Here is a 25,589-nt window from a genome sequence, read left to right on the forward strand (position 1 = left end):
TGCGCGCTCCCCCGGCTCTAGCAAGTCTGGCGCCCCGCGGCTTCCCGCGTTCCAAACCCAGGCGCCCGCGGGGAGCAGGCCGCCCTGGACCGGCCGCCGTCCCGAGCTCCCGGGGCCTCCCTGAGTGGTGGGCAGCGACCTGGCCTCTGCACGCTGCGGGCGGCCTGGGAGCCCAGGCGGGAGGCCCAGGAGCAGCAACCGCACGTGGGCCGCGGCGTCGCCAGCGCCCCGCAGGAGTGCCGGGGCCCCAGGGCGCCCGAGCCCGCGCGGCCACGTGCTCCTCGCCGGATGATATTTGGAAAGAAAGTGCTAATGGCCAATCTGGTGTTTATTTTGAAACTGCTAACAATGATTTTTCTCGGGTAAAAAGGCAGTCTCTGCGCGCACGCTCGGGTGGGTTTTGAGCAGAGGCTCCGCCAGATGGTGCGAAGCCCTAGGTGCGCTCACGGCCGCGCTCAGCCCGGCTCCGCTGCTGAGAACCCGAGCTGGGGATCGGGAGCCGCCCGCCCGGGCTGGGCCTCCACCACCGGCCTCGCGAAAAAACAGAAAAGAAGAAAAAAAAAAAAAAAAAGTCTACTGGGGGAGGGGCGGGAAGCTGGGGCCGGGAGCTCCAAGTTCCCGGCATAAAATTCCACGGAAGGGGGAGGGATGTCCTCTTCTCCGGTTCCCGCCCCCACCCCTGAAAATTATCTGGAAATTCCTTCCAACCTCCCCGGGCATTTCTGACACTTTCCTCTACTTCCAGGCGGACAAAGCCCTTTCTGGTGGAAGCCCGGGGCTGCCCTCCTGGGAAGAGGGAAGGTTCCCCGCGAACCCCGCTCACCCGGCCTCCCGCCTGGACCCGGCTCAGAACCACAGAAGTGATGGGTGTCACCGCAGGCCAACGAGTCGCCTGGGGCTGCAAGGCGCGTGGCCGCGGCGGGCACCAGCGCTTCTGAGAGAGTGGCTTGTCCTCCGATGGATCCCCGTATTTATATTTGATTTATTTTTTATTTTGTAGCACAAACAGAAATCCATAAACTGTCGGTTCAGCGCCATTGACTCTTTGATCAGTTACTGGGCTATTTCTTTCCTTTTTTTTTCCCCCTCCATGCCCGTCAGTGAGAGGAGATTAAATGCCTTTATTTTCAGCCCTGTTTATACTGCAAAGGTACAAGGCTAAATGAACAATAAAAGTGTACTTAAAACGAAGCCTCCTCCTCCTCTGTGCAACAACAGAGAAACTTAGGGCTGCCTACATAAACCTCTTAATTAGACTATAGCGATTTCCGAAAACATTTAGCCATTATATACAAAGGAAATAAAATCACCCTGTCAACCAGCAGCCAGAGTTCCAGAGGCTTCTCTGAATCGAGTGAAATAATTACAGAAGGGCACACCGCCTCTGTATTTGTCAGAAAGACCTTAGTTTACCTGTCAGATCTGTTTTACTCTAAGAGAAAACCACACTGGTTTACCACTGCAGGCATTAAAATCTAACACCCTTGCTACCTAGGTAAGGACAAACTTTTTAAAGGGGAAATAAAATGTGCAAACTAATTGCATGCAGAGAGTGGGAGGCATATGTGCTGGGCTGCAGGAAGCCCCAACGAGCTCTCCTTTACTTGGCTCACAATTCTTAAAGTTAGCATCAAAACCGAAGAAGCCACTTTCATTTCTAAGTGTGAAGTCCAGCTTGGAAGCATATTTTAAAACAATCTGTGCCGAGTGGATTTAATCTACAAACTGGACCTGCCCCTCTCCCCACCACAACAGTCTATTTTAAGAAAATGGGGGTGGGGGGAAATCTTTAAAACAACCAAATCAACAACAACACACCACCCAGCACAAAACCAGCAGCCAGAGACTGCACAATGTCAAAAAGCAGTGACGCACTTTTCTCCACTTAATCACATTACTGATAGCCAATAGTTATCATCGGAAAAGTTGACCAAGACAGGTTAAATAATTTAATAAGGAACTGCTTGTAATTATGTTATTTACAAGGTATGACAGAGGGTGGGAGAGGGGGCAGAGCAGTGGACGGGTTGGAGTGACCCCTGGAGCTTGGAGTTTGAATTATGGAGCTGGGGGGCTGCGAGGTGAAGATGGACTAGAGGAGAACAAGGTGACTTTTCACCCCAACACATTTAACTTTTAAATCCAAATAAACGTCTCGTGTTACTAGACCATCACATTGGAAAGGAGAAAAAAAATGAACTAATCAAGTCCAACTCGATGGGCTTAGGAGTTAGCTGCCTTTGTTATAGGAAAAAAAATCCAAATGAACTGATTCCTAGCAGAGAGAGAAGCATTTAAAAATAAACAAGAGGGGTGACATCTTGAAATTTTTGTCAAATATTAATTACCATAATTAATTAAGACAGAATATGATTCCAATCACAAGACATTTAATAAAGCATATATGTCCTGTTCTAATGACAACATAAACTATTTTACCAATCGCTTCATTCATTCCAATAAATATGGAATTCTCATTAGCATGTCAAGGAAACTCAATGGAAAACAAATACACGAGATCCATTTGTCAGTGCCCTTGCCTCTGAAGCCCAGGACAACCCAGGCCCGGCAGTGAAAACTCGTGCAGAGGCATAAACTTTCTCACCTGTTTGGTCATTGAATCTATGAGGCGAACATACAGATCTTGCTCTGTTCTGACTCCTGCAAAAAACAGAGACAAATTCTCATCAGGATTTGAGTGCTGCACCTCGGGGAGGGCACACGGGGCACAGGAAGTCTGTAACTCAGGACTGCTGCCACGGTGATGCAGCAGAACTTAGGCAATCCCTTTGAAAGGGAGAAAGAGAACCCCACCACTTCTCGCTTAATTTTTTCTTTTCTTAATTAAGAACCTTAAGACTCTTAGGGTTTGCATTTCAAGGTGCAAGGAATTTGCCTGATGGAGAGCAGGCCTGGTAGCTGTGTGCGGTGGGCCCATGTGGTCGTTTATTTTTAGAAAAGAAAAAGCACCAAATGGAAACTGAGTGAGAGGCTGAACTCTTTCTAATGTCTCTCGAGGATTTAAAAAAAAAAAAAAAAAACTCGTTCGCAGGAAGTAAGTTATGCTCCGTTTATGGAGTTACCCCCATCCCAATAATTAACATTAATTTGCAAAATTGAAAAAAGTCACTTAAAAGTGATGTTCTGCTGGAGCCCGTATCGATCTTTTTTTTACTTTCTACTTCAAGCCCCACCGGTTAATCATGTGAAGTGCCATCGACTTATTGATCGTTTATGTTTTGTTTTCCTTCTATGCCATGAGAAGATTTCGTGTTTACATCCGTGTCATTTTAATCTCAAATCTTTATGTCCTTTCACCAGCGCGGAAAAGGAGAGCCAGCCGCTGCAGGGGCGGCGAGCACGCAGCAGGCACTTACCGTTGCTGTACAATAACTGGAGTTTATAGTGGATGCCGTTGTTGGTTTTCTCGTTGTTTGGCTCCTGAAAGTAACGATAAATAATTGCATTTAGTGCGATCGGTGTCAGGCGCGGCCACCACGCTCGGTCCCCCTCCGCGACCGAGGCTCTCGGCCTCACACATGGCAGGATTCCTAGCTCGAAGCAGCGCGGTGATGTCACTTTCCTGCTGGAAGCCCAGCGTTCTCCTCGCCCCGAGTAAGTCCGAGGGCGCAGAGAAGTTGCCCAGCCCTCGGCGGTCCCGGGCGGCCGCACGTGGCGGTGGCGGGGTGGCCTGGCGGAGCCGTGCCCGCCGCCTAGGGGGGCACTCGAACCCCCGCGCGCCGGCACCGCCTGCCTCCCACTTCTAGAAAGAGAGAGGGTGTGATCGTATGTTTGCACTTACTTTCTCTTTCTCCACAAAGTCCACAAAAGCGGTCCTTTCAATCTCCACCGGCTGCCCCTGCCTATCGTAGAGCGCCAGCACGAAGTGGAAGAAATTGGATTTCCGGAGGTTGGAAGGCGGCTGCTTCTCGAAGTGCGCCCGCGCCAGCCCCACGCCGCTGCGGGAGGAAAGAGACAGCGGCCCGGTGAGGAGCGCGGCGCCGGCCGGCGGAGGGGGCCGGGCCGGGCCGGGGCCGGGGCCAGGGCGCGCGGGGGCGGCCGGTACGTACCTCTGGGCGGCCGTGTTGGCGTCCACCACGCCCGCCGTGTGCATCCACGAGCGCACCGGGTTCATGCCGCTGCCCAGCGGCTCCTCCTTCATGGTCGTCCCCCCGCGCGGAATATTCTCCTGAATCCCAAACATGAAAACTGCTGGCGGCGGCCGCAGCTCCCGGCCGAAAGCGTTTCCTCGAGCAGCGGCGCTCGGGGCTTGGCGGCAGGCGGCTGCCCTGGCCGCCCTCGCCCTGCTCGGCGCCTGCGGTCCGGCCCCGCCGCCGGCTTCAGCCCGTCCCGGGCAGGCGCGACATACACCAGCGGCCGGGCGCTCCGGACGGCCAGGGGCGCGGAGGCGGCTCCACCGGCGGCGGCGGCGCTTCGAAGGAGCAGGACGCGGTGGCCGCGGCGGCGCTTGTTGTTGTTGTTGTTGTTGTTTGCAGGCGCGCTCAACGTGGTGTCATCCTAGCCAGGCGGCGTCCGCGGCTGCAGGACACTGCGGGATCGCCCGCTTCTGGCGCGGCCCGCCTGCTCCAAAGACAAATAAACGGGGCAGTGAGTGCTGCGGCGCAGTCCCGGGCGCAGGCGGGGCGCGGCGGGGCCTGGAGCGGCGCGCGCAGCGGACGGAGGCGCACAAAACTCAGCCCTCTCTCCCCGAGGAATGGACCCTTTCCCGGGAGCCAAAACTCGAAGCCCCCGGGAGCGGCGCTGTCAGAGGGTGACGTCGGGGGGCGGTGCCTGCGCCATATATGGGAGCGGCCGCCCCTCGCCGCGCCCCTCGCCGCCGCCGCCGCCGCGCTCGCCGACTGACTGCCTGACGGCGCCGCGAGCCGGCCCGAGCCCCGCGAGCCCCGCGAGCCCCGCCGCCGCCGAGCGCCGCCGCCGCCCCCCGCCACGCACCGCGGCTCCTCGCGTCCAGCCGCGGCCAAGGAAGTTACTACTCGCCCAAATAAATCTTGAAAAGAAACAAACGCAGCCGCTGCACAATTGCAGTTTGGCCCCTTAATACCTCCCTGCAAAACCTGCCACACAGTCAAACACGATGGGCGGGGCGGGGGGCTGTAAAATGCCGAGGCGCCCCAAGTTGCCCAGATGCATGCAATAAATGCAAGGGGCTGCAGCTCGTCCTGGGGCCGCCCGAAGGAGAAGTGGGAAGAGGCAGGTCGACCTCAGGGAGGGCGCCGGAGGGAGGAGCGGGCAACGGACTGGGAGGAGGGGTGCCCAGGGCTCCCCGGCCAAGGCTGGACGCGCAGCTCAGCCTGATTTCTAAGCAGACCTAAGGCTGCTGCAGGGCCGGCCGGTCCCGGTCTGAGCCCCGCCAGGTACCCCAAGCTTCCTACCCCGGCGGAGGCCGCCGAGTGCGGGGCAGGGAATCACGTCGGAGGCAGGGTCTGCCAAATGCTCCCTCTCCCCCGGTGGCCGCGGCAGACCCCGGCCCCTGGCCTGTTCTTACGCACAGCGAGTGACAAAGAAGGCTCCGGTCTCTCCGGGCCGACGGGAAGCGCGCCCGGCCTCTCCGGCGACCCGGAGCCGGGTGTCTGGCTGCGCGACCTGCGCGGTGGCCAGACCGCCCTGGAGCCAACTGCTCCAAAAACCAAGGGGACGCCGCGGGCGCTGTGGCCCGGCCCTCAGAGCCGCCGGACCCGGGTGAGCGCGCGGCGCGCGGCTTCCCGACCTGGTTTCTAGGAATCGGGAGGGCAGCCGGGCGCGGGCAGCCTGTGGGCCCCGCGGCCCAGCTCCTGCAGCCGGGACTCCGCGCCCAGGAGCGCGGCCCGCCCAAAGGACGTCTGCGCGACACGGAGCAGAGACCCAGGGGACGACCAGGCGCTTCCCTGCCAAGAGAAATCAGGCCCTTTTGATTAAAAGAAAAAAAAAAAAAAGATTGCAGGGCGCAAGTGTGTCGCAGGGCAGCCTCCTCCCGCCGGGTCTGGGGCAGCACTCCCTTTTCCCGTGAATTGGCAGCGTGTGCACGTTAATATTTTAATTAATCGGGAAAGTCGAAGTCCGATTCACGTTATCTGGGGACCCCCACGCCTCTTGGAAGGAGTGAGAAAAAAGATGTGTTGGAAAGAGATCTATTTTGCTGGTGTTGGGGGTTAATGACTATTGCCAAAGATAAGTGAATTATCAAAGCTGTTGCGCCAGTCCCATCTCAAAATCCATTACGGTGCCGGCCGTCTAATTAAATACGTAAGTATAATAAAATCATATTTTATGACTATTTGAGGGTAATGAGATTAGTCTTTAGAAGCGATCGCCACATATTAAAGATGCCACTGTCTATAGAATGTTAATAACCTTAAATCAAAGTGTATGGAAACTATTCATGATAAATTAAAAGAAAATTTCTGTATTCCTAATAAGCCTAGCGCTTTCCACTCTCGGCAGACCCTGGTGTAGGAGGGAACACTTTCTTCGTGGAGAAACAACGCAAAATAAAGTTGGCCATCGAGGGAGGGTGGGGTTGAGAAACGCTTTGTCTCTGCGTGTTTAGCTGCTTCGGGGGCTCACGCAGGGCAAGCGGCCAGGCAAGCGTTATTGTCAGAATATGCAAAGTGCCTTTTCGGGAAAGATGAAGTTGGAAATAGGAAACAATGCTTCCTTTATAGCACACTTCCTAAAATGTCCAGCCTGTGCTAGAGGTGCCCCTTCCTTGCGCTAACGAAAGTATCATGCTTAAAATCATTTACAGTATCTTTAATTCAGATTACACGCGCCAAGGCGATTTAAATCTGATTACCAAATTAGAAGGTTTAAAAACAAATCCTTCTAAATCTGATACTGTTGACTAAAGAGGAAAAAAAAGTTCTATAAGCCCATCACATAAGGTAACGATCCTGCCCCAGAAAGAAAAGGGGTTTTAAACCTTTTTGACAACAAATGCAGCTGCCCCACTATTTTGGACGATATTAAGCGAAAATGAATGCAAATCTGTGTTCAGCAGCCATCTGGCCCGAAATGGGGGAATCAGCTGCTCTCACAACAGGCTCGGAGGCTGAATCCATTTCAGCTCATTTTCTAGATCATCTGGTCCCGCACCCAAAGCGTGGAAAATACGGTCTTTATCATTCACCAACTTTATCTTTTTTGTCACTCCGCTGCTGGCTCCGAGCTGTGGGCACAAGGACTCGCCGACCGGGCAGGGTCTCCACCCCGGCCTGCTGCGGAGCGGCCTGGGAGGGTACCCCCTGGTCCTCCACCCCATCCCACCCTCAGATTTTCGACCTGATGGGGCAGGAGCAGCAGCAGAGGGGAGCAAGGGACACCGCAGCCAGGCCAGGGATGGGGAAGAGGGCTGCAGGCCAAATCCCGAGTGTCCTGAGTAACGCTGGGAGCGCGTCCCGGCGCTTGGCCACCTCCCGAGGGAGCCCTGCCCCCACCCCTCGCCCTTTCTGGGGAACGCGGGGCGCTGGGTACCCAGGAGAAGGGAGAGGAGCAGAAACAGGCTGCTACTTTGGAAGTTTTGCAGGCCCACGGCGGCCGCAGGTTTAACCTCGGTGCACAGAGCGCTCCCAGGGGCCAGACCGGCGTCCAGGGGCCGGACTGGGCGGAGCCTGACCTTTGCCGGGGACCCCGCGGGCCGCGACGGCTGCGGCGACCGCTCAGGGCCCCGCGCCCAACGCGATTTGCACGGGTGGCCCTCGAGCTGCCGCCGCCGCCTCCTCCTCGGAGGGTGGGAAGTATTCCTTTTGTGCGGATTTACGGGGAGAGGCTTCAATGAGCCCCCTCACATTTGCATTTAAATAGCGGCATCAAGCGCTTCGCGTGCCACACACCAGTGGGCTCCCAGATGTCAAGCCGGAGTCAGTCAGATGGCCAGTGCCCAGCTGTCCTCCCCATGTCGTGCCGGAGCAGGCAGTGACCTTAAAGAGACAGCGCCCGCCGCCCCTGGCGCCCGGCTCTGGGAGCGGCGTGCCGGGCGCAGGGCACAAGGCCCTGGCGGCGCTTGGGCCACTGATCCGTGGCACCATCAAAAAACCTGGCTGAAGTCTAGCCGGGGCTCTAACCTCCCAGGAGCCGCAACTAGGCTCACCCTGGCCTCCTTGCCCAGCCACTCAGTGCCCGAGCCACCGCGCGTGCCAGCGTCCTCCGCCGGTACCCACTACCCACCCGCGAAGGGGGCTGTTCGGCGCACGTAGAGAGGAAACTTTCCCCTTACCCCTCCTCAGTCTCAGATCCTCCACTGGTGCCAGGTGCAAGGCCCAGAGACGGGGACCTGGGCTGGTACCGGACTCCAAGCCACCCCCACCCAGAAACTTCGGCCAAGTTGGAGTCCCAGGGCGCGAGGCCTGCCGCGGTGTCGGCACGGGCCCAGGGCCCAGCGCCCAGGGCACCGGGCGAATGCCCCCTTCTTGATCGAGGCTTAGCCCAGGGCACCCGCCTACCTCCCTAACATCCTTCCAAAGAGTAATAAACTGCATTTCCGGCGTTGAGAAGCCTGGGCCGAGAGTTCCTGGAAGCCAAGTCCCCTGGAGTATCAGGGGGTGCGCGGGCTCGACCGGACGCCGCACCCTCGGAGGGCCCATGGCCACAGGCCCAAGCTGCCTGGCCATGTCACTTGGAGCCTTCGGGAAAGGGTGAAAGCCAATGCACGAAAGGCCGCCAGTTCGTGTGCCCGCCGCCAGTGCTGAGCTGCAGGCGCGGCCCGCCCCCACGTCCTTCGCGCCCGGGGGTCACGCTCAGACCGTGCTGGCCTCCGGGCCTCTAGCCCTGCTCAAGCCTGGGGTCAGAATCGGGCGCCAAGCAGAGGCAGGGGCCGGGGAAAGAAGAGGAAAAGAGAGAGCCAGACTGACCCTGGGCCCCAGCGGGAAGGAGGCCAGAGGGGCCGGGAGAGACGCACCTAGAAAATCCCGGGAACTGCGGGATAGGGTGGAAACAGCACGCACTGGCAAAGCCTGCCCACCACGGGTGGTGACGCGGCCTCTGAGAGCGCTCCAAGTTCGTCTTGCGCCACGGGGTCACGCTCGTCCGTGGGCCGGGGAAAACCGAGAAGTAAGGGCCATCCCAACCTCAGTCGCGCACAAAGGGAGCCCGGCCAGGTTTGGGTGGGTTACTCAGGACCAGAGAGGGCGTCTTCGCCCTCTCGGCGCGGAGATGCTAGCCGCGGGGGCCTCAGGAGGCATCTGGCGGCAGAGCCCAAGACAGGCCGTGCACCCCGCCTGCCCTCTGAGGCAAGTTACTGGGCAACTCGCCCTGGCACATGGGGCAAACCAACGGGCGCCTCTCCCCTGCGCTGGAGGAAGGATGCCCTGTTGGGTTCACGGGTAAAAAGCAAAAACTGAAGGGTCCCAGACCCCTGTTCTCTGCATTGCCTCCTCCCCCTAATATTTATTCTGTACGGCTAAGATTGCTGAAGCCCGACCCCCAGTACCAGGGAAGGCTCAGCTTCCAAGTGAGAACGAGCAGGCGCCTCCTGCCAAGGCGGCCAAGTTTGACAAACAGCGCCTCCTGGGGTGGGGAGAGTGGAGTGCCGCTGCGCAGCCGGGAGCCGGGAGCAGAACAGCCTGGGCTCCCATCCACCCCGGGGCAGGTGTCCGCCCCGGGTCCTGCCGGCCCCAGCAGCTGGGCCCCGGCTCCTGCGCGACCGGAGCACCTAGTCCTAGCTGACGCCGTGACCCCAGGGGCGCGCGGAAACCGCCACACGCCGCCTAGTCCTAATTGCCGCCCACCTGCGTGAGCAAGGGTCGGACCAAGCCCGGCACTGGGCAGAAGGCCTAGGTACCAAGCGCCATGCGAACGTCCTTGCTGGAGAGAAACCTGCGCTCTAAGTGCCCGGCCCCTCAGGGGGGCGACGGACCTGACCTGGAACTCGCTCAACCTTCTCCCTAGAAAACCATGGGCGCTCCAAGCGGGGCGAAAACGCCGGGGTGTGCCTCGGCTCCTGCAGCGTGCGAAATTATAAGGGAAACAGTTAATTATTGTTTCCTTTTCCTAACTTTTCTCGGATTCCTTCGGTCACTTTGGCCGACCCCACGAGTCAGCTCTGCGGGCTCTTCTACTTGAGCGAAACCCCCAAATCAAACACTGGCGAACTTGGGCTTCTCCCAACGCACCCGGCAACCCTAAAGGTTGCCTGTCTGTAAAGATGCTCCGGAGGAGCAGCCGAGCTGGAAAAGACAGCTGGTGCGTGGCGACGTCCCTCGGACCCTAAAAGGCCCATCGGTTTAGCAACGAGCTGGGATTTCTCGAGCTGCGTTCGGCGGTGCCCGGAAAATCAGTCCTGCTGGATGCGCCCGAGCGGGCGCGGGAGACGCCGATTCCGCGCCGGCCCGCCCCCGCCAGTTTACAAAGCAAACTTTCCCCAGAGAAGTTCCGAGATCGAACGGCGCGCAAAGTGCGCCAATCAACACCTAAACAGACCCAAACTGTACAAACACGGATCGATCAGATAATTTCAAATATTATAATTGGCTTTAATTAAACACACTGCGTTCTAATTAACTCTGAAATTTTAGCATGCTTTGGGACACTGGTGTCTGATTTGATATTGTCAGTCCAGATGTCCTAATAAAATTCAATCCTCCACTCAAGACTTCAATATTCACCAAGAACAAAATGCAAATTAAATGTAAAACCTAAAGTATCGCCAAAGGTATAATCAAGAAAGGTGTCTCAAAACTTCTCACTTTTTATTACGCAGTAGTTAAAAAATGCAGATTACATCCTAACAAGACCTCTCCAGCATACCATAAATCTTAACTCTTTCATGGACGGGTGTGGAGGGCGATGCCACTGGCTAGAAGGGAAAGGAGGGGGCGGCCAGACCTCATAACAAAATTAAATACCCTCTTCTGGAAGCTAACCGCGCACAAAAGTTTGCCAATAAAATTCTAGTTTGCAACCGCGGTTTGCCAACACGAGTAAAGGAAGTTGGGGTGGTGGAGATCTACAGTGGGCACGGACGGAAAGGGTGGCCACGGTCACCGATGTACTAATGTCCTCCTCCTCGGCTACCCGATCTCACTCCTTCACAGCACCTTAACGGAGTGTATACACCCGTTCTGGTGCGCAAAAGTGGGGCGATGGGTGCCGGCGGCCGGGCCGGGGAGTCCGTCCGGGTAATTAACTCAGCTCCGGGGACTGCGACGATGAGGCCGGGAGGGAAGGAAGAGCATACCGCTCTTGGACAGAAATGTGTCAAACTCTCCTCCCTTCCAGCCTGCACAAACCCTGTCGCGCACATTCGCGCGGCTTCTAAGGGATCCAAGCCAGCGGACTGGGTCCGGCAGCGCGCGGCGGCGGGACGCACCCCTCCACTCCCCCAAGGAACGCGGGTGCACGCCGGGGCTGGAAGGGGGAGGGTGCACCTCTGGCTACAAATTCGGCCGCGAAGAGATTCTTTACCAACTCTAAGGGTTTGCTGAATGTACAGACCAGAATGAGTCCCGTTAAAAGGAAGCTATTCCCACATTAAACATGTGTATGTTTTCCATACTAATGGAGTCACTTAAAGCTGTTGCTAATTTAACTTTTTAAAAAGGCCACACTGTGGAAATTTGCATTTTCTTTAGGACATTGAAATGAAGAGAAAACTGCTGGGCGGCAAGGCGGCCCAGGGCATAGCTAGGGGCCATGTAGAAATAAAAACAGATAAAGAAAAGAAGAAAGAAAGAAACTGGCTTCTCTTCTAGACTATTAATAAGCAATTTGTCCCGCTGAAATTTACATTGCAAAGCGGAGGGCGCCGGCAGCCGTGGCGGCGGGCCTGGCGCTGGCTCCGGGGGTGCGTCGGCGCGGGGGTGGGGGGGTCCTCCGGCCATCCGGGCCGCCCTCGGGGGCGATCCACCGGCGGCTTTGAACTCGGTGTCCTTGCCGCCGTGCCGCCGACCCTCGCCCGCACACGCGCGCATCTGCACGCCAGGGACCCGCCTGGGCTGCGCACCCGGAGGCCGGGAATGGCGCTGCGCTAGCCCCACCCGGGCTGAGCTGCAGCCGGTGTGGGGGGGGTCTCCGGGGGGGGGGGCGGGAATCCCTCCGCTCCCAGTGACGCCTTGGACTCGCGGACCCCCATCCGCCCCAAACGACTGCCCAGGCCTTAAATTAAAAATGGCAAGAATAAGCTTAATTTTTTTTTTCCTCCTTAGCCGTGCAGCCCCGGTCTAAGTCGACTGCAAGCGTGGAGCCCCGAGCCCCGCTCCCCCGCCGGCTCTCCCGCCCGCGCGCCGCCCGACGGAGCCGCGGATCCCGGGCCTAGCGTGGGGCCAGGGCGCCATCTACGGGCGCCGCGCGGCTCCGGGCGGCCGCCGCCTCCTCCCTCTCAGCGTCCAGAGCCCGCTCCTCCTCCCGCTGCCGCCGCCGCCGCCGCCGCGCTCGCCCCGCGCCGCCTGCCACTTATCACAATTACCCGACGCTCCCGTGCCATTTTGCTTATGAAACATTGATTGCTAGTTATGCGGACTTTTAAGCACTATATTAAAACTTTCGAAATGAAGGCGCTCTCCTGCCTGCGATTTTTAGGCACAAGATTAAAAGATATGAAATGTAAAGATAATGCAATTTGATTTGTTAGTCTAACTCTGCGATTTGAGACTTGATGTCCCCAAAGACCAGGCGAGCTTTTCCCCTTTATTTATTTTTATTAAAACATCAATCTACGCTGGAGCTGGGTGAACTCGGTTTCACCTGGATAACATAAAATTCTCCATACCAGAGAAATAAGCAGCTTTCATAAATCAATGGTATTCCTGACACTTCGATCAATTTTTGGTTGTTAATCCGAAAGGAGGAGTTTTAATTGCTTCCTGCGTTGTCGTCCAGGCATCTAGGCGCTTCGACCTTCCCCATCCCTCCCTCCAAGGGTCTGGCGTTTGTACTGGGGGAGGACGGAGAGTGAAAAACCCGGGGTCCTTCAGCTAAATCCTCGGAACCCCGGATCTTCGCCCGCGCCGGTACGCGCCTCCCCCGCGCCAAGAATCCCTGGCACGCGATCGCCTCCCCGCAGGCCCGCCGGGAAGGCCGCGAGCAGAGGCCAACGGAGGCCTCCCAGGCAGTGCTCGCCAGGAACCAAGACGCTGCCAGGGCGCGGCGCAAAAGTTCACTGCGAGGCCAGGCCTGGGCGCAGCTCATGGTCAGGGGCTCCTGCATCCCTAGTCCCACCCCGCGCCTCCGCCGAAGCCCCGCCCGCCCTCCCGTAGACGAGAGGAGCGCACCCGGCTCCAGGGCCCCGGCAACCCGGCCCCCAGCGTTCAGCGTCCGGCCCGCCACGCGCGAAGTTGAACTTTGCTGGCGCCGCGGCCGCCTGGGGGCCGCGGGCTGGGGCGGGGAGCCCCCGACGGGATCGAGAGCGCGCTTACCTGTGCCGCTCACTCGACGGACATCTCGGGCGCCCTGGCCGCGAGGTGTCGGCGGCGCCGGCTGCGGGCCGGGAGGTGGGCGGCCCCGCGCCTTCCCACGTTCCCACCTCCCGCCCTCCCGGGAGAGCCCACGGGCCCGGCCGCGAGCACGCCAGTGCGCACGCGCCACACTGCCTTCCACCGCGGGCGGCGGCAGCGCGGCGGGCTAGGGCCGAGCGGGGGCGCGTGGAGGTGCCCGTAGGCGGCCCAGCGGCCCTCCTGCCACCGTGCCCCGGGGCCGCAGCTGCGCCCGGCGCTAGCCACCTGGAGGAGAGGCCTCCTGGGCCACGCGCGGGGCTCCTCCGCGGGGAGGCCCCCTTGCAAGGACCTGAGCCCTTGTCTTTCCTCGGGGGCCCGAGGGCATTCGTGCGCCTCCTTGGCCAAAAGAGTGCGCCAGGCCTGGAGTGGGGCACCGCTGCTGTGGACACCACTTCGCAGGGCATCTGGAAACGGGTCCCAGGCCCTGGGCGGCTTGAAGCCGTCTGTGTGGATGAGCGCACACTCCCGTGGGCAGGAAATGGCTCGGGTTCTCCCGGTCCTTTTTGGTAAAGTGGATGAGAGGACATCTTCCTGGATACGGATAACTTAATGAAAAGTACTCTACTAGGCCCCGTGACGGCTAAAATGAAATGGGAAGAGGCAAGAGATCGCCCACGAAGACAGAGAAAGGCTGGGGTTCTCTAATAAAGCCACGCTATGGAAGAAAAAACAAAAACAAAAACACGCCTGGATGGCTCCTAGATGAGCTTTGCGTTTAGAGCAATCTCAGTGAAGGAGGGCTTCGGCCGCCCTTCAGAGGCCAGGCAAGCCTGACCACTCCACTTCTACTTTTGATGTCACCCAGCAAATGACCAGAGGTGTAACTTTTCTCATAAGTATCTGGAGCTGCTGCTCTGGAAAAGAAAAGAGGTCAGGCGAGGGTGTGACCTGCATCCCCAACCTGATGGCTGCCCTGGGGTTGGGAGGGGCTGATTAGCCCAGGCCCTGGCTCCAGGCCCTGGGCCCCTACCCAGGGCTGCTGCGCTTTTTCTAATTTGCCTCTTCCGGGAGAACCTGGGACTCCTGGAAGATCCTACTAATTCTTATCCATCTGTTTCTTCCAAACCTAAGTGTGATGTAGATACCTGAATAAAGACAACTTTCTTATTGCCGAGATTTGTCGGAAACAGAAAGCACTTTTGTGGGAATGTGGGCCTCACCCTCCTGTATCCATCGCTTTTTCTCGCCTGTTTCTTGCTCCCAGGCTTGTTTCGTGCTCTTCACTTTAAGCTTTTATAGTGAACGTTGAGTGTGCTGAATCATGAAATCTTACTGGAAGGGAAAGTTATTTTTGGCCATTTATTTAGCAAAAGGCACTCTAGAGAATGCAACCCAGAAATGTACTTTATTATGATCGCTTAATGTAAGAAAAGAACTAAATAACGAATATTTCCCCTTTGTCATCTTCACTTGGGAATCATTTTTAATGTGAGCCAGCATGAAAGCATTTAAGCAATATGCAATATTTTAAGATATACAATTACCCATGTTTTAAATAGCAGCTAACACGTATTGAATGTTATGTGTCAGGCCCAAGCTCAGAAAAGTTAAGGGGCATGTTCTTGTCACACTGCTAGGAAGCTGGGACTCCAACCCCATTGTGGGACTTCAGAGCTCTGGTCATGTGGTTCTGCCACTTGTGGCTTCAGAGGCAAAGGGAAGGGTTTGGGGAGGGCCACCATTCAGTGCCACACACAAAGACTCACGAGTGGCCTTTGCTCAGTCTGTTTGACCAGTCGAGGTAAAATGCTGTGGACGAGGCAAGAAAACGGTTCAATCCCTCTAATAATGATTTGGTGACTCCCTTCCTTCTCCAGCCCAACCACCGCCCCCCCCCCCCACCCACACACACACACCCCACTCTGCTTTCTGCTCCTCTCCTTGCCTCCTCTCTCCAAGGCTGCAGTCTCAGGATCTCTTTCCTCTAAACAGGCCCCTGGGCACACCGCGTTGCCCACCCAGTTCTCTTCTGGAGCTGCTCCTAGAGAATGGGGCCCAAGCCTTACCCTAGGTGGGTCCTCAAGACATAATTTTTGCGGGAATGAGGAATGAATGGAGAGCCATTGGCCATGTAGACAATGACTCCTGATCTCAGGGGCCTGGAGAGGAATGGCATTGGTCACATGGGTGCATCACAGGGAACCTCGGCCTATTGACAGGAGACCCAAGGCCTCGTCTTCACAGACAAGAAACAGCACAGAGGTAGCTGTGAATGTAATGAGAAATCATGGCTTTCTCTGCCCCTCACTTACTCCTTCCACGCAGTGGAGACATCCCCCTCCCCACCTTCTTTCCCCATTGGATATTCACTTAGGCTGAGTCAGGCCCTTGGAGCCCAAGTCCTGAGTAAGGCCCTGCCCTCATGGAGCTTACTGTTTAGCATAAGAACAAATCCCCCTTACAGGTGAGACAGGTGAAAGGAAGAGGAAGCAGCTTTGGTGACATTTGCATTGGGAGAGGCTTAGACAGATCTGACAGGTTAAGCTCAATTCTCTCAGGCACATAAAAATCCATGTCCATTTCATCTGTTGCTGTCCACCTATGTATGCTTTGTCACTGGCCACTGTACCTAGAAATGTACATTCACAAACATCAATAATCAAATCTGTTTCAATATTTACTTTTATCTCTTTTTTTTCCTAGCAAGCAAGGTGCCTTGTAGCCACCACTAACCAGCTCGCATATTCAGTATGAGCCTAGGTGGCGACTCAGAGCCCAGCAACAGTGCACACCAATCCAAGGGGGCAGAGGCCTGGAGGACCCCTGCACAGAAACTTGGCAAGGGTGAAATGCAGTCACCTGCCCCAGAAGTCAGAACATAATCAGGGGTACTTTCAGAAGACAGATACCGAAACTGTCATTGTCTATTCTACTTGCAGGCAGCGTGGTGCCTCTCGTTCTGATGTTAAACGTGTCCACCGTGGATCTTCCCTGCAGGAATGGAACACCTGGAGGTCAGGACCCACCTGCTCTCTTCATCTGGTTTACTCAGTTACAGAGCCAGGCACAATGTGGGGGCTCCGTAAAGATGTGTGCAACTGATAAATATGCAATTCAGTTCTTAAAACTTTGTATTATGGAAAATTGCAAACACACACAAAAGTTGATAGATCGCAAATCTCCATGTACCCCTCCTCCACCTTCAACCATTCTCAACATTTTGCTGTCTTATTCCTTCCACCATTCTTTCCTCATCATCTGTTTTCTTAGAAACTACATTTGTATATTTACAGGATCAAAAGCCGTAGATGAAAATGCACATTCCTCGAGTCCAGCATTCGGCCCTAAACTCTCTTTTCCACCTTAACTCGCACATTCCACACTAGTCCAGGCAGGTCCTGCCGGCCCCGTGACCAGCTTCCTGCTGCCCGCATGAGTGCTGGGCTCTCTTCCCTTGGCTTCTGGAAACTCTAGCCTTGGTCCTTAGTCCAGGGAAGCCCCTTTCCATTTTGACTGGACTTCCTGACACCATAATCACTGGCCAAAGGCCTGCCCCGGGTAGACAGGACATCCCAGGCACTTCCTGTGCTAGCTGCCTGTGGAAATGTGGTTCCAGCTGTGCAGAGCTAACCCTGGGAAGCAAAAGCACACATCAAAGCTGGGGGAACAGCCCAGCATGGGACAGGAGCCCAAGGAATCTGCACAGCACAACCGTAACCCCAAGTACCCCAAGGTGGGACCGCCCATCCAAAAAGTGTGTGCTATGATGGTGGACAGGACAGGACATAAACATGCCTTTTTCTAAGAATAAAATTGTGTGCAACTGATAATGCATTGTTTGTAACTAAAAACAATTCAAGAGAGATATCTCACACTGAAGGAAGCTTCATATTGCTTCTATGATTGAGAATACTTTACAGAATCTACTTGGTAAAGACACTGAGATTCTCAAGATAGGAAACAAACAGGTTATCTAGTATTAATTATGCAGTGACTAGGTGGAGATGCTAGTGTCCCAGCCCTCCTCCCTGAGGCACTAAGAATGAAGAGAGAGAACAGGTCACCACCATGACCAAACAAAAGTGACTTCGGTTCTTCTGACGAGGAGGTTGATTTTTCAGAGAAAGGTGTCAGGATAGACAGGAACTCTACTAGAACAGTAGTCACCTCCCCCATCAGCTGTCCTGGATCCCCAACACCGACTCCTGCGGCTCTGAGGCCAATGTAAATGTGGTTGTGAGGTGAGAGGTCACATATCAGGTGACAGAGAGTTGAGAAAGAATGGGGCAGCTGCCCTCCCAGGAACTTAGCAAGCCCAAACTGCAGAACTTACTCACCAGCCATGGAGTCCTATCCATAGAAGACAGGATCCATGTGAGCGCAGCAACCATAAACCCTTTGGTTCTGTTAGAAATATTTTTGATGCATTCATTCAATCTGTTTTTGTATATCCATTAAGAGTATTCCTTCAACTTGAAATTGTATATATTTGTACCATGAATTGTACTACTCAGGAGGAAGTCATTTTTATAAAATGTCAATAATATATTCCTTGCATTTAATTTTGAAATGATCAGAAGAGATGCATAATGACTTTTCTCCAGCCCTGTGGGCCACATCTCTGATCCAGTGCTCCAGGTGAGAGGTGGCACAGATGCTGACCTCTAGAAGCCCACGTAGTTTTGGCCGTTGCTCAGCCAGTGGTGATGGGACAGCACCACTGTTGGAGAGAATTCAAAGGACGCCCCCAAGATTCCTGTCCCCTCTTATTTGATCAAACACTAATTGAGGTTCTGCTGGGAAGGGACTTTATAGCTGGAATTAAAGTTAATAATCAACTGACCTTAAAATAGGGAGATTATCCTGGATTATTTGTGTGGGCCCAGTGTACTTTCACAAGCCCTCAAAAGCAGCAAGGGAACAGAAGAGTCAGCAAGGTGTATGAGAAAAGGAAGTCAGAGAGATCCAAGTGTGACAGCAGCTCAGACTGCCGTGGCTGGAGCGGATCACAGGGAGAGCATGAGACTGACTTCAGGCACCCTCTAGGAGCCAAGATCAGTCCCAGCCGACAGTGGACAAGGACCTCGGTCCTACAACCATGAGTACCTGAATTTAGCCAGCAATTTGAATGAGCTTGCATAAGGACCCCAAGCTCCAGATGAGACACAGTCCAGGCTGACAGCATGATTTCAGCCTTGCTAGACCCTGAATAGGGGACCAGCCACACTTGCTGCACTTCTGATCTACAGAACTGTGGGAGCGTAAGTGGGTGTTGCTTCAAGCTGTGCAGTGAGTGGTAATTTGTTACAGCAAAAACAGACAATGAATACATCCACCTTTGATGCCGGCCAGTGGATGAGCATCACTTACGTTAGTCAGTTGTCATCTTGACATCACTTATGTCAGTCAGCTGTCGTCATGGTAATGCTGTGAAAAGACCTTCCTCAAATGCACTGGCTTAAACAAGAGCCATGCTCTCTCATCCATGCCCATGCAAGTTGGCCTCTGCTGATCTTGGTGGGCTGGTTGAATCCAGACAAGCATGGCTCTGTGGAGGTCTGCTCCATGTCTCACATATTCTGAGACGAGCTGGCTACCCAGGGTGGGTGCCTCTCATTGCAATGGCAGTAGTCCAGGGGATAAGACCAACCATGCAAGTATACTCAAGACTCCACTCACATCCGATTGACCCAAGAAGGCAGGTGGCCAAGCTAAAGTCCATGACAAGGGGCATGGATATAGGAGGGTGAGTGGCTGAGCCAGTAGCTGGCAGAAGAGTCTGAGAAGGCTGCACGGGCCTCCAAACCCCTTGGTGCTGGAGCCCTGAGAAAGAGAGGCATGTTCTTCTGAGTCCTGAGCTCTTCTGAGAAGTCCCCCAACCACACTCTTCTGAACCATGCAAACCCCTCGCAGCACCCTCAGAGCCAGTCTGGCCTTCAGAGGGGCCAGTCACACCACATGTGGCTTGATCTCCAGAGGTGGTGAAGGGCAGTGGTCAGGAAGAAGGAGCTCATGGCAATTCATCCCTCATCCATCCCTCCTGCTGGATAGACAGCAGCTCTGGACAGGCCCTGTGTGTCCTGTTTGTATTTACTCCCTCCCACTCCCAGCACCTGACAGTCTTCCATTCACATACCTTCAATCCAGCATGCCTGCTTACTGTAAATGTCCCAGGGAGAGTTTGGTGTGATTGGCTCACATGACCATCCAGGAACTAAGTGTGGTGGCCTCAGGAGGATGGGCTTCTTTGATAGGCCAGCATCTGTCCTGGACTGGCTGGTGAGGAGTGGTCCCCAGAGGAAAGGAAGTGGGGCAATGAGATGCATCCACCTCAGCAACTCACCGAGGGGCTTAGAAAAGCTGTTCTCCCTCCAGGTGTCTTTTCTTATTTGTAAAATGGAAGGCTTCGCCCCTCGATGAGTCATGTGGTTTCTATCAATGCTAAAATTTCATTATTTAATTATGGCTATAGCAGCCACTACAGGGGTTTCTTTAGTTGTATTTGTGGGACAGATGCTCTCCTTGCATCCTAATGTGCCCGGGTCCCTCCACGGAGCGTGAGTGGAAGTTCCATGGAGTGTGAGTGGAAGTTCCACAGAGTGTGAGTGGAAGTTCCATGTGTCCCCTCTGGGTTGGGCTCTGAGACAAGGCATGCCTTCTCCACCCACTCTTTCTCTTTCCCTTACCTGGAAGCTGAGGTCTCAAAAGCCCAATGCCCAGGGGACATCAAAGTCCCAGATGGAATAAACTGGGACCTCTTGGTCACTACGTGGAGGAATGTTGCCCGCTGAGCAAACTGTCAGTGGACTGTTATGTGAGTGAGCAGTAAACTTCTGTTTCTAGCCACTGAAATTTTGCAGATTATTTGTTTATAACAACTCATGAGATGCTCATGGTGACCCGGTTTAAGTGGCCTAAAGAAGACCAGGTGCGGTGGCTCACGCCTGTAATCCCAACACTTTGGGAGGCCGAAGCGGGTGGATCACCTGAGGTCAGGAGTTACAGATCAGCCTGGCCAACATGGTGTAACCCCATCTTTACTAAAAGTACAAAAATCATCTGGGTGTGGTGGCAAGTGCCTGTAGTCCCAGCTACTCGGGAGGCTGAGGCAGGAGAATTGGCTTGAACCCAGGAGGTAGAGGTTGCAGTGAGCCAAGATTGCACCACTGGACTCCAGCTTGGGTAACAGAGTGAGACAGGAAGAAAAAGAAAAAAAGAAGGAAAGAAAGAAAGAGGAAGGAAGGAGAGGAGGGGAGGGGAGGAGAGGAGAGGAGAGGAGAGGAGAGAAGAGGAGAGGAAGGAAAGAGAGGAGAGGAGAGGAGAGGCCCTTAGACCAGAAAATTCTGCTTTGAAAACTTGAATGAGCTCTCTGTGCAAAGGATGGGACCCTCAAAGTAACATTTTGGATGCCCCAGTCCATCCTGCATAAGGAAAAGACTCCCTGAGGAACCTGCTATGCACTGTCTTGCTGGGGTGACAGCACAAAGGGCAGCAGCTTATTTTAAAACGTAGAAAATTTTGTTTTATTTTAATTATAAATAGTACCTGTTAATAATAAGCACTTTGGGAATTACAAAAAAGAATGGAGATAAAAACCAAGTCACTGTTAACTTTTTAGTGTATTCCCATCCAGCCTTTTAAAAAAGACATTTGTAGATAAATGCTTTTTTTTTTATATATAATTCGGTGTGTGTTGTATGTACCCACAATTTTTAAAAAGTAACAATAAGAGACTTCCACTTCCAGAAAGATGGAGTGGATGTTCTTTTCCCTATTCTAACTGCTAAGTACAGTTAAAAGCCCTGGACATCATGTGTGAAACAAACATGAGAAGACAGTAAAAGGTGGAAGAAGAAGGAAGACAAGCTAGGGAACGTGAAACTCAGTGAACAACACAGTGGCGATTTTCTTGGCTTTTCTTTTTGTCTCATACATCCCAGACAGAGAGATGAAGAAGTCAGCAACCCAGAAATGCCAAGGGCATAAATTCAAAAGCAAAACAAAACAAAAAATAAAAAACAAAAAACCCTGCTATCTTTGGCCAGAGGACTGGAAGAGAAGCTGTTTAGTAAGACAGAAAACTTTTAGATAATAACGGGTCTACTCCAGCCAAACACCACTGAAAAACTGTGGTCCCACCCCATCCATACCAACAAGGACAAACTGGGGAAATTAGACTTTCACCCTTGAGAGGCTGTAAGGCAGCATCCCAGGCCCCTACAGGGTGGTATCCAGGAAGGTCTAGTGGACAGTCAGAACTTTTACCCCCACCCAGCAATAATGAGGCCATGCCCTACCCCATGGTGTCACCCGAGGGCTTGTGGGGAGCAGTAAGGAAACTCTCCTACCACTCCCAGTCAGGCAGATATGAGTGGAGGCTTGGTGGGCAGCCAGACCTCCCACACCCACCCAACAATAAAGAGGATTCTTCCTTATTGGGTGTCAATGGAGGTGAGTGGTGAGCCAGGACTGCTACCCCTACCGGGTAGTTAACAAGATAATACCTTCCCTTCCTCTGCCAGAACAGCATGAGGGAATGCCAACTCAAACAGAAAGTTGGAATAAGATGCAGAGTCTTATGACATAATAACAGAATGTCCAGATTTCAATAAAAAAAATCACTTGTCATACCAAGACCCAGAAATATCACAAATGGAATAAAAAAAAAGACAACCAATAGATGCCAACGCTAAGATGATGAGATGTTTGAATTGTCTGGCAGAGATTTGAAAGCATTCATCATAGGAATGCTTCAATAAGCAATTGAAACAAATGAAGAAATAGAAAGTATCAGGAAAGAAATAGAAGATTCAGCAAAGAAATAGAGGATCCAAAGGAAGAACCAAATGAAAATTTTAGAGATAAAAAAATACTATAACTGAAATTAAAAACTCAATGTATGGGCCCAACAGCAGAATAGAGAAGCCAGAGGAAAGAATCAGTGAATTTGAAAAGAGAACAATAAAAATTACCTAATCTAGGCTGGGCGCGGTGGCTTATGCCTATAATCCCAGCACTTTGGGAGGCCGAGGTGGGTGGATCATGAGGTCAGGAGTTTGAGACCAGCCTGACCAACAGGTGAAACTCTGTCTCTACTGAAAATACAAAAATTAGCCAGTTGTGGTGGCACGCACCTGTAATCCCAGCTATGCAGGAGGCTGAGGCAGGAGAATCGCTTGAACCCACGAGGCGGAGGTTGCAGTGAGCCGAGATCATGTCACTGCACTCCAGCCTGGGCGTCAGAGTGAGATTCAGTCTCAAAATAAATAAATAAATAACCCAATCTAAAATAGAAAGAAAATAGATTTTTAAAAATGAATGGAGCCCCAGGAACGCATGAAATTATAATAAAAGATTCAGTAATCATGTTATTGAAGTCCCAAGAAGAGAAGAATGAGGCCAGAGTTGAAAAAGTACTCAGAGAAATAATGGCTGAAAAATTCCAAAATTTGGCAAAAGACATTAATCTATAGATTCAAGAAGTTAGACAAACCCCAAACCAAATAAATTCAAATAAATCCACACTAAGGCACATCACAATTAGACCTCTGAAAACTAAAGACAAAGGGAAGCATCATGAAAGCAGTGAGAGTGTGAAGACACATTACCTACAGGAAAAAGGCAATTTTAATGACAGTGGATTTCTCATCAGAAACCATAGAAGCCAGAAGGATCTGACAGAAAATAGTTCAAGTGTTGGAAAAAAGAAACTGTTAACCCATAACCCTATATCCTGAAAAAATGTTCTGCAAAAATATAGAGAAAATAAATACATTTTCAGATGGACAACTAAGATAAGTTGATTCTTTAACACCCATCTCAAAAGAATGGCTAAAGGAAGTTCCCTAAACAAGGAAAAAAGAAAAGAAGGAACTTTAGAACAAATAGACTGATTCATGGAGAAACAAACAGTTACCTCAGTGAAATTCTAGAAAGGGTTTCAAGTAACCCACAAGAAGATGGAATAAATAAAAGAGATAAATAAAAACCAGAGAAAATAAACTGAGAACAAAAAATAAAATGGCAGACTGAAGCCCAGACATATTAAAAACTGCATTAAATGTAAATGGTCTAAATACATCAATAAAAGAGAGAGACTAGCAGAGTGGATTAAGACTCAAGTATATCCTGTCTATAAGATACTCACTTTAAATATAATGATATAGGCAAAATGAAAGTAAAAGGATGAAAAAAGATATATAGACTTTAATCAAAATAAAGCAAGATTGGAGGAGAGGTTAGGAAAATGGCTGATAGGAGGCAGGACTAAATTGCAGTTTCCACTTACATGGACACAGCAGCATGTGGACACTTACATAGTAAATGTTTGCTTCAAGAAGTACCACAGGAACATACTAGGAAAGTGGAGACAATCCACAGACTCTTTGAAGGAAGCAGATTGCTCCTGCAGGCCCTGGGAGACAGCCCAAAAACTGTGAGTGCCCAAAATGTGAAAGGGGGATTGTCTGCCCCTGAACACACATTCTCACTGGGGAACCTGAAGGTCCAGATCACAAGAGAAGGATTTTACCTTACCTGGAGCTGAGACAATTTTAGAGAGCTGAGTGAAATACAGGGGTAGAAGAAGCAGTGGGAGGAGACCGGTGGGCTCTCTCAGTCCCAAGGGAAGCTGTTTCTGACTTTATCTTGCAGACGTCCTTGGGGAGGGCTGCCAGAGGAACTGGGAAAAGATCACAGGGAGAAGAAAACCTCGAGCTGAACTTTGTAACAATTTTAACCCTGTGAAGTTTTCTGGACAGAACTTGGGGGAGGGGGTGAATCCAGAGTGCAGGTATAGCCCAGAAGCTGCAGCAGGCAGGGAGGGGTGAAACCTAAAAGCCCTGCTTGCTTTCACAGCCCTGAAAGGTAGCCTGGGGCAAGTTCTCACCCCTGCTCACCTGCTGCATGGAAATAAACTCGGTGCTGTTGGGGGCAGGGGCACTGTGGGAATGAGACCAGCCTTTTGGGCTGTGTGGGAGCTGGGTGAGGCCTGTAACTGCCAGCTTTCCTCCACTTCCGTGGTGAGCTGCATGACACAGTAGAGGCAGCTGTAATACCCCTGGGAACATATCTCCATTGGCCTGAGAACCATAACCCATCTTCCACAGCAGCTGCAGCAAGCCCTGCCCAAGGAGACCCTGAGCTCAGACATGCCTAATCCTGCCCCCACCTGATGGTTTTTCTCTACCCATTCTGGTAGCTAAAGACAAATGACATATTCTCTTGGGAGCTCTAGGGCCCCACCCACAACCCGATCATCCCTATAATACCACAGCTGACACTCTCTTGAAAGCACCACCTCCTGGCAGGAGACCAACCAGCACAAAACTAGTGCAATTAAAAAAACTACAACTCAGCAAGGCGTGGTGACTCACACCTGTAATCCCAGCACTTTGGGAGGCCGAGGTGGGTGGATCATGAGGTCAGGAGTTTGAGACTTGCCTGGTTGATATGGTGAAACCCCATCTCTACTAAAAATACAAAAATCCTTAGGGCATGGTGGCAGGTGCCTGTAATCCCAGCTACTCGGGAGGCTGAGGCAGGAGAATCCTTTGAACCCAGGAGGTGGAGATTGCAGTGGGCTGAGATTGTGCCATTGCACTCCAGCCTGGGTGACCAGGCAAGATGCCATCTCAAAAAAAAAAAAAAAAAGACAAACAAACAAAAAAACGACAACTCAGTACACTCACAGAGTCCATTTCACTCCCCTGCCACCTCCACTGGAGCAGGTGCTGCTATCTGTGGCTGAGAGAGCTGAAGACAGTTCACATCACACAACTGTGCAGACAAGCCCAGAGCCCAATAGCTCTGCTAGGTGGCAAGGTCCAGAAGAGAAATAATAATCACAACTGTTCAGCTCTCAGGAAGCCACATCCCTAGGAAAACGGAGAGAGCACTACATCAAGGGAGCACCCCATGGGACAAAAGAATCTGAACAGCAGCCTATGAGCTCCAAATCTTCCTTCTGACATAGTCTACCCAAATGAGAAGGAACCACAAAAACAATTCTGGTAATATGACAAAACAAGGTTCTTTAACATCCCCAAAATATCACACTAGTTCACCAGCTAGTGGAAAATAAAGGAAATAAAGGACACACTTAGAGAAATGCAAAATGTACTAAAAAGTCTCAGCAATAGAATCAAACAAGCAGAAAAAAGAACTTCAGGCTGGGCATAGGGGCTCAGGCCTGTAATCCCAACACTTTGGGACGCCAAGGCAGGT

The 25,589-nt window shown here is 52.9% G+C and overlaps 1 protein-coding gene across 8 annotated transcripts in view; it reads right to left on the reverse strand.

The window, feature by feature from the left end:
- Window positions 1–4,716, reverse strand: part of EBF3 (EBF transcription factor 3) — a 128,545-nt gene extending 123,829 nt beyond the window's left edge. For 6 of the 8 annotated variants that reach the window (XM_031015702.3, XM_055354069.2, XM_055354070.2 and 3 more), the window contains exons 1-4: window positions 4,071–4,716; window positions 3,803–3,959; window positions 3,378–3,441; window positions 2,606–2,661 (exon numbers count right to left, since the gene is read on the reverse strand). In XM_031015702.3, coding sequence (XP_030871562.1) covers window positions 2,606–2,661; window positions 3,378–3,441; window positions 3,803–3,959; window positions 4,071–4,204 — 411 coding nt within the window. In that variant the 5' untranslated portion in view covers window positions 4,205–4,716. The remainder of the gene's footprint in view (window positions 1–2,605; window positions 2,662–3,377; window positions 3,442–3,802; window positions 3,960–4,070) is intronic. The other 2 variants (XM_031015697.3, XM_031015700.3) reach the window with 1 other exon arrangement.
- Window positions 4,717–25,589: the final 20,873 nt, after the last annotated feature.

Source organism: Gorilla gorilla, chromosome 8 (assembly GCF_029281585.2).
Source record: "Gorilla gorilla gorilla isolate KB3781 chromosome 8, NHGRI_mGorGor1-v2.1_pri, whole genome shotgun sequence".
NCBI classification, from domain to species: domain Eukaryota; kingdom Metazoa; phylum Chordata; class Mammalia; order Primates; family Hominidae; genus Gorilla; species Gorilla gorilla.